We start from the raw sequence: 16,884 nt of genomic DNA, 5'->3' as shown, positions 1-16,884 counted from the left end.
TACAAAATTGAGACATTGGGTGGCTCAGTTGGCTAAGCCACTGCCTTCAGCTCAGGTCATGATGCTAGTGTTCTGGGATCGAGCCCCACATCGGGCTTCTTGCTCAGCAGGGAGCCTGCTTCTCTCTCCGCCTCTGCCTGCCACTCTGCCTGCTTGTGCCTGTGCTCGCTCTCTCTCTCTGACAAATAAATAAGTAAAATCTTAAAAAAAAAAAAAGTACAAAATATTGGCATTTGCTGCAATGTGTTGGATGGGGCTAGAGAGTATGATGCTATGTGAAATAAATCAGTCAGAGAAACACAAACACCATATGATTTCACTCATGTGTGGAGTTTAAGAAGCAATACTAATGCTCAAAGTGATTAAAAAAAAAAAAAAAGAAAGAGAGGCAAACCATACCACAAACTCTTAATTACAGAGAACAGACTGATGGCTACCAGAAGGGAGCTGGGTGGGGGGGATGGGTGAAACACGTGATGGGGAGGAGGGCACTTACTGTGATGAGCACTGGGTATTGTATGGAAGTGCTGAATCACTATATTGCACAAATGAAACTCACATTACACTGTATGAGAACTAGAATAAAAGTAAAACCTTAAAAATTATTTTTTACCTTATTACCTATTTTACCTTATTACCTAAAATTATTATTATATACCTTATTAATTTCTACTAACACACTCTATAATTTCATAAGAAGTGCTGATTTCATGAATTTAAAAGTGATACATGGGATAAATAATGTGGGAGAAGCCCCTGAATAAATATTTATAAAACTGCTTACTATGTTATGCTATTTCCAAAACCGATTTTAAGTATTCTAAATATATTGGCTAGCATGTTGCACTAATTTTATACAATATCCGTCATACAACCTATAAAACTAAAAGAAAGAAATTTCATAAAATAGAGTCTATTGCAGCAATACACAAATGTGGGACAGGAGAAAGTGGAAGGCGAGGCAGACACTTAGCTGTCATAGTGAGAAAAGCTAAGTTTTCCTTGGAATATAGAAAAAAGCAGAAGGGTTCCAGAAAAAATTAATTGTATTAAAGAAGAAAAGAGAGGCCATGGAGTCAGTGATGTTACTAGTTATTACATCCATGAACAGAAGATGGGTATTTTTTCAATGGACCTGGACCTAAGTGGCACGCGCACACACACACATACACACACACACATAAAAAGCAGAACTCTCAAACTTGAAGAGGCCCAGTCAGTATCTCACTGTTCAAATCCAAACTCTCACATGTCCAAGTGCTGGCTAACTGTATCCACCACTGTGTCCCACCGAATACTTAAGCTAAGCATAAGCCCTTCCTACATATTGTTGGTAATGTGTTCCAAAGAGGCAGAAATTGGGTTTTGAAATGCTACACCCGTAGCTAATTTCCATTATTTAAATTGGAAAATATAATGCATTACCTATCTGCCCATGTATTTACAACTAAGTTCTAAAAATGCAAATGAAACAGTGAAACACCAATAAAGCTACTGTATTTATTACTGTATTTTGAGAGCCATAAATTCATTTGAACCAGCAATGTCTGTCAGTTTGATTAGCTGGTCTTTTGAGAGTTCACTGTTGTCTTCCTACGACTAACATTACATGTTTACACGAACAAACTTAGAAGTCAATCTGTCAATGAGATATTCTAAGAGTTCTTTCTCTTTTTTTTTTTTTTTTTTTTTTGGTCTACCACTGCAAAGCCAGCTCTCCTTGATCAAAATGTTATATTTTTCTTTTTCTTCTCTTACATCATAATCTTTCACTTGTTTTGCTTTCCTCTCTACAGATTTTTTCAAGACTTTCTCAATTTCTAGAAGCAGTCCTTGTTCAATTTAGACAACGCATGACTACCTATGAAAGTCACTGAAGAAACACAGTCAAGACAAATGCACAATGAAATAATGGCTCAGGGCGCATTTGCTGCTGTGACATCTTTCTCTTAGCCGTAAAAATGCCCGAGATGAATATCCTATGTAACGCTACTGCAGGGAATTCTGAAAACATCTTTGTCTACCAATTGTATTTGGAATGCGACTTGAGATTTTCCCTGTAGAACATATTGCTTAAAGAGTACTCTAATGAGTTTTGGGTGATCTAAATATATTTTCCAGTATAAATATTAGTGCCCTCTCCCAACAACAACACAAAATAAGGAAGAAGAGATACATGGATACAAGCATGCTATGGATTTGAGTATTTAAAAACAAGAGGTATTCTACTGTAACATTAACTTGGGAAACACTCTGTAAAGAGTGTGCCTGTATCAACTTCTTTCCTCTTCCCTCTATCACACCCAACCAAGCCATCCACCTCTGTGATTTTCAAGAATATTGTTTTTCCTCTGCATGATTACGAATAGTAAGTGAGATCAACAAATTCATTTTTTAAATTATTTTCAAGGGTAGAATGTAGGGATTCATTCAAGCAATGAGGTGTTTGGGGCTATTGTGAGAGCCATTTCTTTGAAGGGAATGAGAAAGACAAAGCAGGTCTGAACCCTTGTTTTGAGCAATTAAGTTGGAATATGTTGGAGAAAAAATAGCAAGTAGACAATATGCTTTCAATAAATTTCAGTGTACACAGTGAAACTTTGTAATCTCTCTAGCAGGGAAGAGGGATAACAAGGAAAAAAAGGAAGTAACATTTTTGCTGAACCTCAACTTGCCAGGTATTGTTTAAAACACACTGAATATTATTATCTTAACTGTTTTTCAAATCACTCAGAAGTAAATTCCAATTGTCTCATTTTTGGAGACAAGGAAGATAAGAATTAGAGAGGTTAAGTAGACCAGATGACATTATACATGTAGTGGGCCTTGCAAAGGTCCAAGCCCATGTCTTTAAACCTCAGACGCACGCATTTTGCACAAGCATTTTGTACAGGGTTCATTAAATTAGAGCCAAGCACAATTGGCCAAATTTTCCTAACTCAGGACTCTGCCTGAGCTGCTGTGCCAGCATTTTCATCAGTAGGTAGCAGCCTTTTAATTACTGCCAAATATTTCAGGGAAATGAGTGACCTCAAAGAGGAGCTAATCCATTTGGTGCCCATTGCCTTACATTTTCTTAAAGCAAAAGTTGATTAGCATGTGATATCCCAAAATATATTTGTTGTATAACTCATATTTGGAAATGACTGTAGGGATTTAAAACACACCCACACCCACACACACACATACACCTGCTCCCTGCCTTCATTATACTCAGAATTTTTATTAAATGTCTGCCAACAATGCAGAGAATATGGTAGTGACTAAATTTGCATATGGACATTTAGAAGATGAATCCTGGTTGCCTTTTTCTTATTAACATTCATTAAACAATTATTTTTATCCATCATCACTTAGCAATTAACAAAATTGCCATCAAAATAAGCTCTCAAATATAACTTGTAGAGACTTAAAAATAATTTAATATCACTTTTGCTAATAAATCCCTGGGTCTTATTTGACTAATTAGAATCACTGATTTCAGATTCAATTCAATTGCATCTTCCTAAATATATATGTTTTGTCTCCTCTTGTCTTTCCTATTTTAAGCCACCCTTGATGGAACTGATAGCCTACCCACATGAATATCAATGAAAAGCATGTGAATAAGAGTCATTTTCAAAAGTTTAATGGACGTAGCTACTGTTTATGGCCCATAATGCCACTTACCCTTCTTCAATCTGTACAAGTTCCAAGTTAAGTGTTTTCGCAGGAAAGAGAAATTAGCAGCCTTTTCAAGATAGGTATATACACATGTTATTAATGACACATCAAAAATAGTTAATTAGACTGTCAGAAAGTGATAAGACTGAGCAATTACAATGCAATGTGAAAAAATTATATGTGATCTCAGCAAAAAACAAAACAAAACATTTTTTTCAAAATATATGAAAGAAACATATTCTTAATAAAGTGCAAATAATGGAGGCTTACTCTCAAATATCTGTATCACCTAAGGAAAACTGACAAAGATGCCCCAAATAAAGGATAATATGAGTTGATTTTATTGAATAAATGTCTACCGTGAGCCAAACATGAGACTAGGCAAATTACATAGGCAATGACCTCTTTATCCTCAGGGGCCTAGGAAATAAGAGATACTCTTTCTGCTTTACAGATGAGGAAATTTGAGTCTCAGGGCAGTTAGGCAATGCATAGTAGTAAGAAGGGAGTCTGAGATGAGTAGCTAGTCTGCTCAAACATGGTACCTGTGCTTTCACACTTGGTGTTGGGGAAACATACCTGTACTTCCATTTAAAGAATATAACTGCAATTCTTGGATATTCATGAATTCTGCCCTAACTAAATGGAACCCTATGACAGACCTGAAAATGTCCTAGAATATTCACTTCACCTCCTGGACTGTCCACTATATGTCCACTATGTCCACTATGGTGGCCATTAGCCAGAAGAGGCTACTGAGCAACTGAAATGTAGGTAATGCAGGCAATCCCAACTGAGGTGTGTTGTGAGAATAAAATATACAGAATTTAAAACATCTTATTAATATTTTATATTGCCTTTGTATTGAAATGATAATATTTTTGATATATTAAGTTAATAAAAATATATTGATTTCACTTTTTTTAAAATAGAACTACTAGAAAACATAAAATTACCTATGTGGTTCACATTTGCGACTCTCCTTATACTTCTGTTAGACATTCATGGTATCAGAGCAGAGATTCTTTTATTTTCCATTCATCAAAAAGTTTAATATGGATGGCCAACAGACACATGAAAAAGTGCTCCACATCATTCAGCATCAGGGAAATACAAATCAAAACCACAATGAGATACCACCTCACCTCAGTCAGAATAACTAAAATTAACAAGTCAGGAAATGACAGATGCTGGCGAGGATGTGGAGAAAGGGGAACCCTCCTAACTGTTGGTGGGAATGCAACAGTGATGTGTTCAGTATACCACCCTCCTCCACCCATCCTGGAAATCTACAGAGAAAGAGAGAGAGAGAGAGAGAGAGAGCATTCCTTTAAAAATATCAGTGACTCCAACAGAGTCCTCTAAACTCAAGATACCATAGTGTGTCAGAATCACTTCATAGTTCAAGTCTAAACAAGGTGTAGCTTTTCACTTTTCCCAAGAGAAGGTCATATACTTAAAGTTTCTGGAGGCATAGTTACAAATACTCCAATAGTCTGTAGGAATGTTAACTCTATACACACATATTTCTCATCTGCCACATTTGAATGTGGGTATTGGAGCTAAGGGAGCCATCAAAAAATTCAAGTATTTCACCTTATTTTTCAGAGTGTTCATCAATAATATAAATAAAGACATTTGGTGGTTTTTTAAAAAATTTTTCTTCTTGGAGTCCTTCTACCACAGCCATTTCTACCAGTTACCATACGTTATGCAAAGGAATACGATATTTTATTTTGAGCTTTTACTGTTTCCTTTGCTTTCCCTTCCTTTCTTTCTTCCTTCTTATTTGTTTCCTAAGACTAGTCAATACATTTTCAATGCATGTTCATTTGGGGAAAAAACTGAAACAAGCCAATAATTGAGTTGGTCCCAGGTTAGCTCCCTATTTCATTTGTAATATTATCACAGAGACTCAGGGGTACTAGGTTCCTGCTTCAGACAAATTATCCACTCACAAGACAGGCCATCTTGGCAGCCTGTGTGACACCGTCTCTCCTGTCTCATGCCCTTAGGCGTGCCCACAGTGCTTTCCTCCCCACATTCATTATTTGATCTACTGCGCTCACACTCGGCAACTCTATCCAGCAAACTGAAGGAGGCTTTCCTTCCTATAAGCCCTAGGTGGGGTTCCAAACTCCTGCACATTCTATAAATTATCCTCAAATCAGATGCCCTCAGCTGGGGGTTTTCTTCATTTTTTTTTTGCATTCTCATAAAGTTTTGTATATTTCTCCTGGCACTTAATTATAGCCTACCTACTATTAGAGTTACTTGAGGAGTTTTTCCTATAACCCGTTACCATACTGAATTATTCTTAAGAGCAGAGATTCTTTTATTTTCCATTCATCAAAAGGTTTAATATGGATGGCGAACAGACACATGAAAAAGTGCTCTACACCATTCAGCATCAGGGAAATACAAATCAAAACCACAATGAGATACCACCTCACATCAGTCAGAATGGCTAAAATTAACAAGTCAGGAAATGACAGATGCTGATGAGGATGTGGAGAAAGGGGAACCCTCCTAACTGTTGGTGGGAATGCAAGCTGGTGCAACCACTCTGGAAAACCACATGGAGGTTCCTCAAAAAGTTGAAAATAGAGCTATCCTACGACCCAGCAATTGCACTACTGGGTGTTTACCCTAAACATATAAATGTAGTGATCCGAAGGGGCATGTGCACCTGAATATTTAGAGCAGCAATGTCTACAATAGCCAAACTATGGACAGAACCTAGATGTCCATCAACAGATGAAGAGATAAAGAAGAGGTGGCATATATACACAACGGAATACTATGCAGCCATCAAAAGAAATGATATCTTGCCATTTGTGATGACGTGGATGGAACTAGAGGGTATTATGCTTAGCAGAATAAGTCAATTGGAGAAAGACAACTATCATATGATCTCCCTGATATGAGGAAGTGGAGATGCAATGTGGAGGGCTTCAGGGGCAGGAAAAGAATAAATGAAACAAGATGGGATCGGGAGGGAGACAAACCATAAGAGACTCTTCATCTCACAAAACAAACTGAGGGTTGCTGGGGGGAGGGGTGTAGGGAAAGGGTGGCTGGGTTATGAAAACTGGGGTGGTATGTGCTATAGTGAGTGCTGTGAAGTATGTAAACCTGGCAATTCACAGACCTGTACCCCTGGGGCTAATAATACATTATATATTTATAAAAACATTTTAAAAATTATAAAAAAGAAAGAAAGAAAGAAAAAAGTTTAATATGACACTTCAAGTATCATAAGGATAGACAAAGAACTCTACCATTATTAATATGTGTCCTTCATTTGATAATATATATTTTATACCACTTTGTAGATAACTTTTAAATTTTCCTTTTGGAAATGGCTTTTAACTAACTTTTATCTGAGGTTTCACAATTTAAGAATCTGACATTCCCAACAAGACTGATTTGTTCTTCACGCACCCCGCTTTATAGTTTTTCTTTAAAGTTTGAAGTGGTTGAACATAAACCTTGCTCCCCTCACTACGTAGATGCTATTAGATTATTTTTTCAAAGGCTAGACCTATACACAAGCTAGTATAGCCACCATCCAGTCAACACAGAATGGAAAGCAAAGCTTTTCTCAAAGAAGTAGATGAAGTCTGAGGTATGTAAAATGCTCCTGCATTACAATTTCATGAGGACATTTATACCTAAACAGCCTTCAAATATTCATTTGTTTTTCTCTATACTAATCCACACAGTGCTAGAAACATGTCAGGGAAAGACTCTGTTCAACACGCAGTCAACTGGGAAACATCTATCTAGAAACTTCCTCTTAACCAAATGAAAATACTAAATGTAATGTTCCTTATCCCATCTACCATGCTAAAAGCCAGAGCAAACATTTGTTCTTTTTAAAGCACTTTCTTTTTCACTAATTATGAAAGATATAATTTATATACCAAAGGAATGGCACTTTCGGTTTCTTCAGTAAACTCAGGGTTTAAATATTAATATGTCCTACAAATTGACAAAATCTGTTGTCCTTTCATTTTAATAACATAGACAGCATTTATTTTCATTCCATACCACTGAGAGATCACACAGATCAATGGTGCTTGCTATTCCCACTTCCTACAACATTGTTACTATACACATTATATTGAACATATACATACCAATATGCTGATATAATTCCTTAGACAAATTACCAAAGGAGAGTTTAAAAGAGTATATGAACATATTCAATCTCCTGAACTATTTAAATATGTAAATGTAACCGTTCAAGTCGCAATATCCACAGGTCTAAAAAGAATAAAGTAAATGGCCCATCCACAGTCATGCCTAATTAAAATCAAGTAACTCTGTTTCTGATGTTCTTATATTTCATTGGGTAAAATGATATTTGTTAAGGATTGAATTCTGAATCGGACTGCAAACAAAGGAGTCTTCTCTTATTTTGTTGATCTAAGAAGCAGCTGACTAAACAGAAGTCAGAAACTAGTAAACACACTGAAGCTTGGAAAAAATCTGGAGGACAGCATTATGAGTCAAGGCTTGAAAGATTTTAAGACTTTTTTCTTTATGAAAGCAATGAATCACTCGGGGTTTCTGTTATTTCTTCTCCATTTCTTTCCTTCCCTTCCACCTTTCCACTCTATAAAAATACCAAGTAATCACAACTTAAAATGTTGTTGTTAAAATGTACCTGTTGGAAGAGGCTCGGGGAGGTCTCCTGTCACAGAGCGGTGAGGTGACAGACAGCCCTTTGTAAGCACAATGTCATCGAGGGCAATATCACCATGGTGTCCTTCACCAACTCTTCCTTCGAATTGAAGTTGGAAGTCCTCATCGCCAGACAGTGATAGTTCCTTCCGCTGCCAGAAATTGCCTTGTTCTACAGTGAGGTTAAGTAGGACCTTTGTTTGGTTGGATACTGACACCTGGATCAAGGTGAGTGCCCCGATGCCATTTCCATACATGTGATAATGAAAAATGATCTGTAACCAAAAACAGGAATATTGTATATAGCTAGTACGATTAACTCCACTTTACCTTCAATTGTATAATATTGCCCTCCTCTCCTTTATTAACAGACTCCCAAAGGAAAACTAGATTTGCGTGGCCTGTTGTTCTGTGAGTACTGTAATACTGAGTGGAGTCAGGCCAGCCTTAAATTATAAGTTACGAATATATGGAAGACAGAGCAGTAAGAATCAAAAAGAAATTTAGATGAAAACCTGAGCAGAGTTTATTTTCATTCTTTAACTTCTAAATGGTGTATTTCCCAATAAACTCCTAAAGTCCACTGGCAAAGGAATAAAATATCGTTAAAATATGATCCATTATCTAAAGACTCTTCATGATTAAACAATAGTAGGAACTAAAGAAGACCATTTTCAGTCTTTTAAATTTTAAATCATTTTCTTCAAAACAGTGGAGTACTCTGATGCTTATTCTACCATATTCCTTGCACTTGAAACACGTTTTTAGATATATACGATTTTCAGGGCTCCGCTATCTACCACCAACTACCAGCAACAGAACAGCAGTTATCCAAATTTAGCTGAAATGCTAGAGGTATGATCTAAGAAAGCAGCCTTGGGCATTTCTCCCCCCACAAGAAAAATCAATATAAGTAGTTTCAAAGATTAACAGCTCACCAGATTCTTAGTAATTGTTACACAGAAGGGAAAAGTTAGGGGAAATTCTAGGAGAAAGAACTGTATAGGTTAGAAAAAATATGAACTCAGAGCACTTTTAAGCTTTTATCTTATCAGGTGTATGAATGAGGGCACACAGTAAAGGTGAGTGATCCCCACACAGAATAAAGGTATTTTTGAAACACCAGCAGTCATGTAATATTACACTTTAGAGAATGAAAGGAATGAATGTGCTTAAGGGGAAAAGAATCTGATTAAACAAAATATGCAGTGCATACTTCAAAAAGCATCAACTTAGAGGGGCGCCTGGGTGGCTCACTGGGTTAAGCCGCTGCCTTCGGCTCAGGTCATGATCCCAGGGTCCTGGGATCGAGCCCCGCATCGGGCTCTCTGCTCAGCGGGGAGCCTGCTTCCTCCTCTCTCTCTCTCTGCCTGCCTCTCTGCCTACTTGTGATCTCTCTCTGTCAAAAAAAAAAAAAAAAAAAAAAAAGCATCAACTTAGAATAAGTAAGCCATGTGAAGTGACACTACTCAAATTTCCTAGCTGATGAAACCTTCAGGCATTCTTCTGTGATCCAAAATCGTTTCTTCTATTGACAAAGCTTTCCAACACAAGCTCTGTGACCATTATGACTTGTTCTGGGAGAAGACCCATGAAATCTGGGTTATATGACTCATGAAAGGAAGAAACATAAGGGGCCTATGGCCAGCCTCTTGACCAGCATCAACAGAGACGAGAGAAAATGGTCCAGTGTGCGTCACACATGTCTGTCTGGATTCCCTGCAGTCACAGACATGGCCTTTCTAGTCGTCTGCCTTGTTTTGTCTTATTTGTGCAACAAATCTGAGGCCTACCTCTTAAGTTGCAATAAATATTTCCCTGTCTTCTTGAGGTCATTTCTTGAATGATCCCATGTGGTTAACATGCAAATATTTAGACATGTGTGTGTCAATACATGTTAAGAAAATACTTGACAACAACATAGTCTAACTGCAGAGCATAGTGAGGGAATGCTAAGTATGAGATTCAACTAGAGAGGCACTTTCTCTGAAAATTTTAGAGTTACTCAAAGGTCTCATCCTTTCCCATATCAATCTGTCTCATTCCTCCTACCATCCATCCCTAAAAAGGAAGAAAAATCTTCAATTTGATTTTGTTCTGCTTCAAGGTATTCCACAAGGTCAAGTGACAGAAAGGATTTTCATGAAATCTGGGAGGTCACTCTGCTTACCTGATATACATATTTTTTATATGAGCTACACAGTCATTCCCAGCATGACCTTTCCTCACTTCTTTGTATTCAATCTATATCATAAATATTCATAAACTGAACCATTCATCATTAATTTTTTGACATTTCTTCTAGGCATATTTCATTATTCTCACACAGATGTTTAAAACAGTGGGGACTACAGTTCCGGGACCAGGGAAAAATAGAGATGGATGAAATCCTGAGTTACTACACTATGAAAAACAAAGCTTTGGAGCATTTTCAGAGGAAGCTTAAGTTAAAAAGCCATGAAGTCAAGCTGGAATACTCTACATTTTGTGTTTAATTTTTAATTAGCTTTCTAAGACTAAAATTTGTAAATTTCAGAACATCTATGGACATAAGAGATTTGTAGATAGAGACTTGACATATAAAATCTGGTGTGCTTGGGCTTTGTTTTGGAGAAACCTATCAAGTAATGTGGAAAACAACAAAACAGATGAGAAATACATTTGATTAAAATTCCTTTTTTTTGCCAAACGAATTAAAGTTTAATGTTATCCTGTATAATTTGTTATATTTGCTTTAGACTGCTGAGTTCTCTCTCTAAAACTCTGATCAGATCATGTCACTCTCTTGCAGAAAATTCTATCAAATGTGCCTCACAAGATAATAGAAATGAGGTTATCCCCTGAGAGTTAAACTACGAAATCAACTTAAGATGAAACAGAAAAACTTCCAATACAAACTAAAAGCTTAACATGCATTAAAACCATGACAATGGTAGGAAGTGAAGGCTGCTCGGTACAAAACAGAGGAGCGAGCACCTGTAATGGGGGCAGGGAATCTGGGGCACCTTGGGTCAAAGGTTTAAAATGTCTCCTTCCAAAGGTTAAGGCTCTGTGGTGGAGGCGGCAACACAAGAATATTATACTTCGAAAACAAAGATTTCGATCATGCTATTGTCTTTGATCATCAGCTGACATCTTTCTGAATGGAATTTGCTTTCCTTTCAGTGTTCAGACCCTGAGAACTCACCAGTCAGAATATGTGTGTTCTGATCCTACGGAGATCACAGTTCCCATTGTAAATATAAATGCCACATTTATTCATATACTATACTTTTTAAGCAAGATTCTTGGGAAGTCATCTCTGAGTGGTTAATTTATGTTATATGTAAAGCTAAGTTTAGATCCTAACTCAGCTGACTCTCATTCTTTGTGAAATAAAAGCAATCAATAAACAAAAGGGACGGACCTGAAAATACACAGTCATCATGGAGGCCAGTTGTCCCAAAGAGCCATACTGTCCTATTTATACTTATAATAGTACTAACATTTTCCTGAAAGTTCCACAGGATAATAGCCAAACCCTCTTCTTCTCCTGGCTACAGAAGTTCTTCTACCATTTTTTAGGGCTAATTTTCATCTTTCCTTTTTCATGAAGACTTTTTCAACCATTTTACAGTGGATCCAGCTCTAACATTTGTTCGTGGGAATATTTAAGTATATACTACTTGAATTTTCTTTCTGATGGTAAAATTCTCATAATTCCAGTTGTAAGGACCAATTTTATTTTTTTATTTTAGCCAGAAGCTTCCATTAAGTTTAAACAATAACTTTGTTGTTTAACCCTTAAACTGTCCCTGCTCCCCTTCCCCCAGGGGACCTACTTAAAAACAAGTCCCAGAAACCAGCTCCAGGTAACAGAGCCCAGATACAAGGGTGGGTCAGGCCCAGTGGAGACACCCAATCAGTAGGGGGTTGCATACTATCTCCCTAGCTACCAAGGAGTATGGGCCCCAGCCCTTTGGAAGCCTTTTTTGGCGCCAATCCTAGTCAAGGTGTAGTAGGCTGGTTCAAATGTCTACTAGGGTAAATTGTAACTCATTTGGTCACTAGCATCACTTGGAGTTTCCTGTGTGTGTTACAATCTCATTGGCCACCTGTGCGTGGCCAGGCCTGACCGCATGGCCTTTGCCCTTAATAGCTAGACTGAAACAGAGAAGGGTCGCCCAGTCTTGTAAGAGGTGTGTCCCCAAATGTTCGGTCTGATTCTTGATGCTTGGCACGAAATAAAGCTTTGCTTGACCTTCGCTTTGTATCAGTCTCGCTCCTTTAATCACGGACCCATTATTGGGCCATAACACAGTAAGTACTAAATTCCTTGAGGGGAAGCAACTGCATTTTACTTCCTTTGTACTATCCATACTTTACGGATAGTAACCATGAAGTCTTCCGGTGCTTTCCACAATTCGAATAACTATGGAATTTATCAATAGGATAAATTCTTCCCACAGCTCTAACAACCTTTCTGTATTGGTATTCTGTATTCCATTTTCTGTATTAGTGCTCTCAGCAGTCACAACATTTCTGGGTATTTTGCTTACCTTGCAATCTTTGCTTCTTCTGCTGATGACTGGACTGGAAATTCTGGCAGCCCTCATGGGCTGCTGAGGGAACAAGCTCTTTATGAAGATGTAATGACCAGAGGAGTTTCCTAAGGTGTGATCAGCAGCTGGCTCTGTGCCTACAGCAGGGAGGCTGCTAGCTTTCAGATTCCAGTCAAAGTCATCATCCTGCTCCTGCTCCCAAGAACAGAGGTCAAATTCAAAATCACAGCGCCCACTGGAGGTACCTGGAAAACATTTCCCAAATTATGGCAGAGAGAAAATTAGCAGGTTTTAAGATACGCAGTCCAAAACTAGAGCAATCTTGATACATCCTGTAACAGCACCTGAGAAAATTATCCTGACACTAGCATTAAAATAGAATATTTAAAATCTATGTTTAATAATTAATGCTTCCGCATTTTATCTTAGAGAAGACTCAAATATCCAATAAATTAACCTAGCAAAACTTCAAAGTGTTAGGTTACCAAAGATTTTGAAAGCCATTTAATAATTTGTCTACAATATTTTTAATATTTCAACCAACTTGTTTTTAACAATTACCCATGAAAACTTCCAGAGACAAAAATCAACCATGATCTTAGGTCATTTTTGTTGGCAAACTGCACCAGTCCCAACATGAACTGAACTCCTAAGTTTGGTAAAATAAAAGCTGATTATCTAGCAAGGCTTGGGAAGACGTGGGAGTAGTACAGTTCACATTTGGTTACTACTTTGTTTTTAGAAACTAAGGTTTCTAAGAATTAAAATTCTGATAAATGTAATTAAGATGCTAGAATGGCTCAGGGAAGCAACTCTGTGTGTAAGAAAGAGGTGCATAAAAAGACAAAAGGGATAAAATTACATTTTTGTTGAGGGAAAAGAAAGCAATTTTGTCCTAAAATGAAACTGGTTATTTAGAGATAGGAGACTTAAACCAAAATCTGTATTGAAAAAGAAAAAAAAAGAAGAAAAAAGAAATCTGTAAAACATTTGTGAAGGGGAATCACTGGAGAATTTTTGCTAGGGTCAGGACTGACTTGGATTGGAATAAATGGGTTTTAAAAGTACACTAGTATAAAATTGAAACCTGGTTTCTCTCTCTGCTAAAAAAGATGGTTTTCTTAGATTATTGCTCTGCTTTAGTAAGAAATTAAAAGCAGAGTTTCTGTTTTGTCTTTATCAGGTCTTGACTACTTGAAGCAGTTAAAACTTCTCAAAATTAAAGGGGCAAAGTTTTGCTAACAACTATATAATCCAATGTTTTTGCCTATGAAATCCCTTATTAACCTTGTTGGTAAAAGAAATAATGAAATATTGAGTTTTATAGTGACCTGTGACCCTAATTAGATTACATGCTTTAGAACCTTCTGATACTGTTAACAATCCTCCCAAACATTCAAATTCTCCCAAACATTCAAATTCTCAATTGTCTTTTTGACAAAAAAAAAAAAAAGGAAAACAAAAGAAAATAATATTTTAGTTTGCTACATATAGCCATTTCCATGGCTTGTGCAAGTTTACTTTTCCACAAATCTGATTCTCAGTCCCAATATCAATGAGAAGATATTTAAGTATTACACACATAACCTCCTCTAAACACCTATTTAGTCAATGTAATTTTATTTCTTCTTTCTCCTCATCTTTGCTCCTCAGGTCCTGGTAGGGAATTCAGGAAGCTTCTTATTCTGTTCAATACAGTTTGGGTTGGGAAATGCTGCCTAAAGTAAAAGTTATAACCATGAAATTGTTTTTTAAAACAAAATCCTCATTTTAGAGATGAGAAATTGTGAAACAGAAAAAGGTAAAAAGTGTACTAATTGGAGTTTATTATAATAAGTTGCAGAAATTAAATATGTTAGGTTGCATGAAATACCAACTATCTCTCCCAGGTTCCTAAAAATATTTTATTACAAATATTGCTAAAGTTTTCTTCTACTTCCAAGACAGCAAGAATTACTGAGTTCAACTATGACCTTATTGACCTTCTGCCTACTGAGTCTATCCATTTCTTTTCTTTTTTATTGTGTTATGTTAGTCACCATACAGTATGACATTAGTTTTTGCTGTAGTGTTCCATGATTCATTGTTGGCGTAGAACACCCAGTGCTCCATGCAGTACGTGCCCTCCTTAATACCCGTCACCCAGCTCACCCATCCAATGCCTGACTTCAAGCTGTATTACAAAGCTGTGCTCATCAAGACAGCATGGTACTGGCACAAAAACAGACACACAGACCAATGGGTCTATTTCTGATAGATGGGTACAGAAATCTCCAACTACAATAGTCGATTCATCTATTCTTGCAATTCTAGTAGTTTTTGTTGCATGTTGTATGACATTCTATTAGATGCATACACATTAGGGATCGTCATGCCTCCTTGGGGAAGTGACTCCTTCATTGTTATGTAATGCCTTTATTTATCCTTGATAACTTTAAAAGTGTTTATTTTACCTTCATTTATTTTCCAAGGCTCTCTTTCCCTTTTGAGGATTTGAGTTTCTGATTTAGATCATTTTCCTTGATATAAAAACTTTTTTTTTTTTCAAAGTAGGTTTTCTGGCAAAAAAAAAAAAAAAAAAAAAATTCTCGCAATTTGTGTTTGTCTGACAAAGTTGAGAAAGTATTTGTCTTTTACTTTTGAAGGATAATTTCACAGGGTATGAATTCAAGGTTGGTAGTTTTTTGTTGTTGTTTATCCCCCCAAACACCTTAAGTGTTTCAATCTACTCAGTTCTCATTTGTGTAATTTCTGAGAAGTATAATTCTTACCTTTGTTCCTCTGTAGGTAAAGCATCTTATCTCTCCAACTTCTCTAAAGATTTTACTTTGATTTTCCATAGCTTAGAAAGGATATATGTAAGTGTAGGGGTGTTTTTTGTTTGATTGTTGTTTTTTTTTTTTTTTTTTGGTTACATTTTTGTTTTGTTTTTGCATTTATCCTGCTTCATGTTCTATGCTGTGGTTTTGTGTCCAACATTCATTTGGGGAGAATTCTTAGTCATTATTTTTCCAAATGTTTCTTCTGTTTCTTTCCTCTTTCTTATCCATGTGGTATTCCCGCTACACACATATCTTGTTGTGAAGTCCTTGAACATCTGTTGTTTTTTCTCAGTCTTTGTTCTTTCTGCTTTTCAGTTTTGGAAATTTCTTTTTTTTTTTTTTTAAAGATTTTATTTATTTATTTATTTGACAGACAGAGATCACAAGTAGATGGAGAAGCAGGCAGAGAGAGAGAGAGGGAAGCAGGCTCCCTGCTGAGCAGAGAGCCCGATGCGGGACTCGATCCCAGGACCCTGAGATCATGACCTGAGCCGAAGGCAGCGGCTTAACCCACTGAGCCACCCAGGCGCCCAGTTTTGGAAATTTCTATTGTGATGTCTTCTAGCTCAGATATCGTTCTTCAGCTGTGTCCAGGCGACTAATAAGCCCACCAAAGCTTACTCGTTTCTGTCGCAGAGGTTTTGATCTCCAGGATTTCTTTCTGATTCTGAGGATCTCTGTTTACACTGCGCATCTTTCTTGCTTGCTGTTTTATCCACTAAAGGCCTTAGCACACTGATCATAGTTATTTTAAATACCTGGTTTAATAATTCCAACATGCCTGTCATGTCTCTTTCTAATTCTTCCTTTCTCCAAATCGGACCATGTGATACTTTCTCAATAGCTGGACATGATACACTAAGAGGAACTGGACATGATACAGTAAGAGGAACTGCTATAAATAGGCCTTAATGTGGGGAGAGGGGAAGAATTCTAGAGTTCTATGATTAGGTCTCAGTCTTTTAGGGATCATGAACCTCTGGACTGTGAACCTCACAAGCATTTCTCAGATTTTTTTTCTCCTCTCCTTACATGGAACGGGATATCTAGAGAGGGTTAGCAATAGAGATTTCCCTTCCACGAGGCCAGTTAGGCTCTGAAAATACCCTGGCAGTTTAGGCTTTCATTGTCTGAGGGAACGCCTTGTGAGGAAAAGCAAAGTGCTCTGT

The 16,884-nt window shown here is 37.0% G+C and overlaps 1 protein-coding gene across 1 annotated transcript in view; it reads right to left on the bottom strand.

Moving 5' to 3' along the window:
- MALRD1 (MAM and LDL receptor class A domain containing 1) overlaps positions 1-16,884 on the bottom strand; it is a 763,833-nt gene that overhangs the window by 418,040 nt on the left and 328,909 nt on the right. The window contains exons 26-27 of the mRNA XM_032349560.1: positions 12,891-13,138; positions 8,336-8,627 (exon numbers count right to left, since the gene is read on the bottom strand). Coding sequence (XP_032205451.1) covers positions 8,336-8,627; positions 12,891-13,138 — 540 coding nt within the window. The remainder of the gene's footprint in view (positions 1-8,335; positions 8,628-12,890; positions 13,139-16,884) is intronic.

The sequence above is a fragment of the Mustela erminea genome, chromosome 6, assembly GCF_009829155.1.
Source record: "Mustela erminea isolate mMusErm1 chromosome 6, mMusErm1.Pri, whole genome shotgun sequence".
NCBI classification, from domain to species: Eukaryota; Metazoa; Chordata; class Mammalia; order Carnivora; family Mustelidae; genus Mustela; species Mustela erminea.
This window is presented reverse-complemented; position numbering and strand designations above follow the sequence as displayed.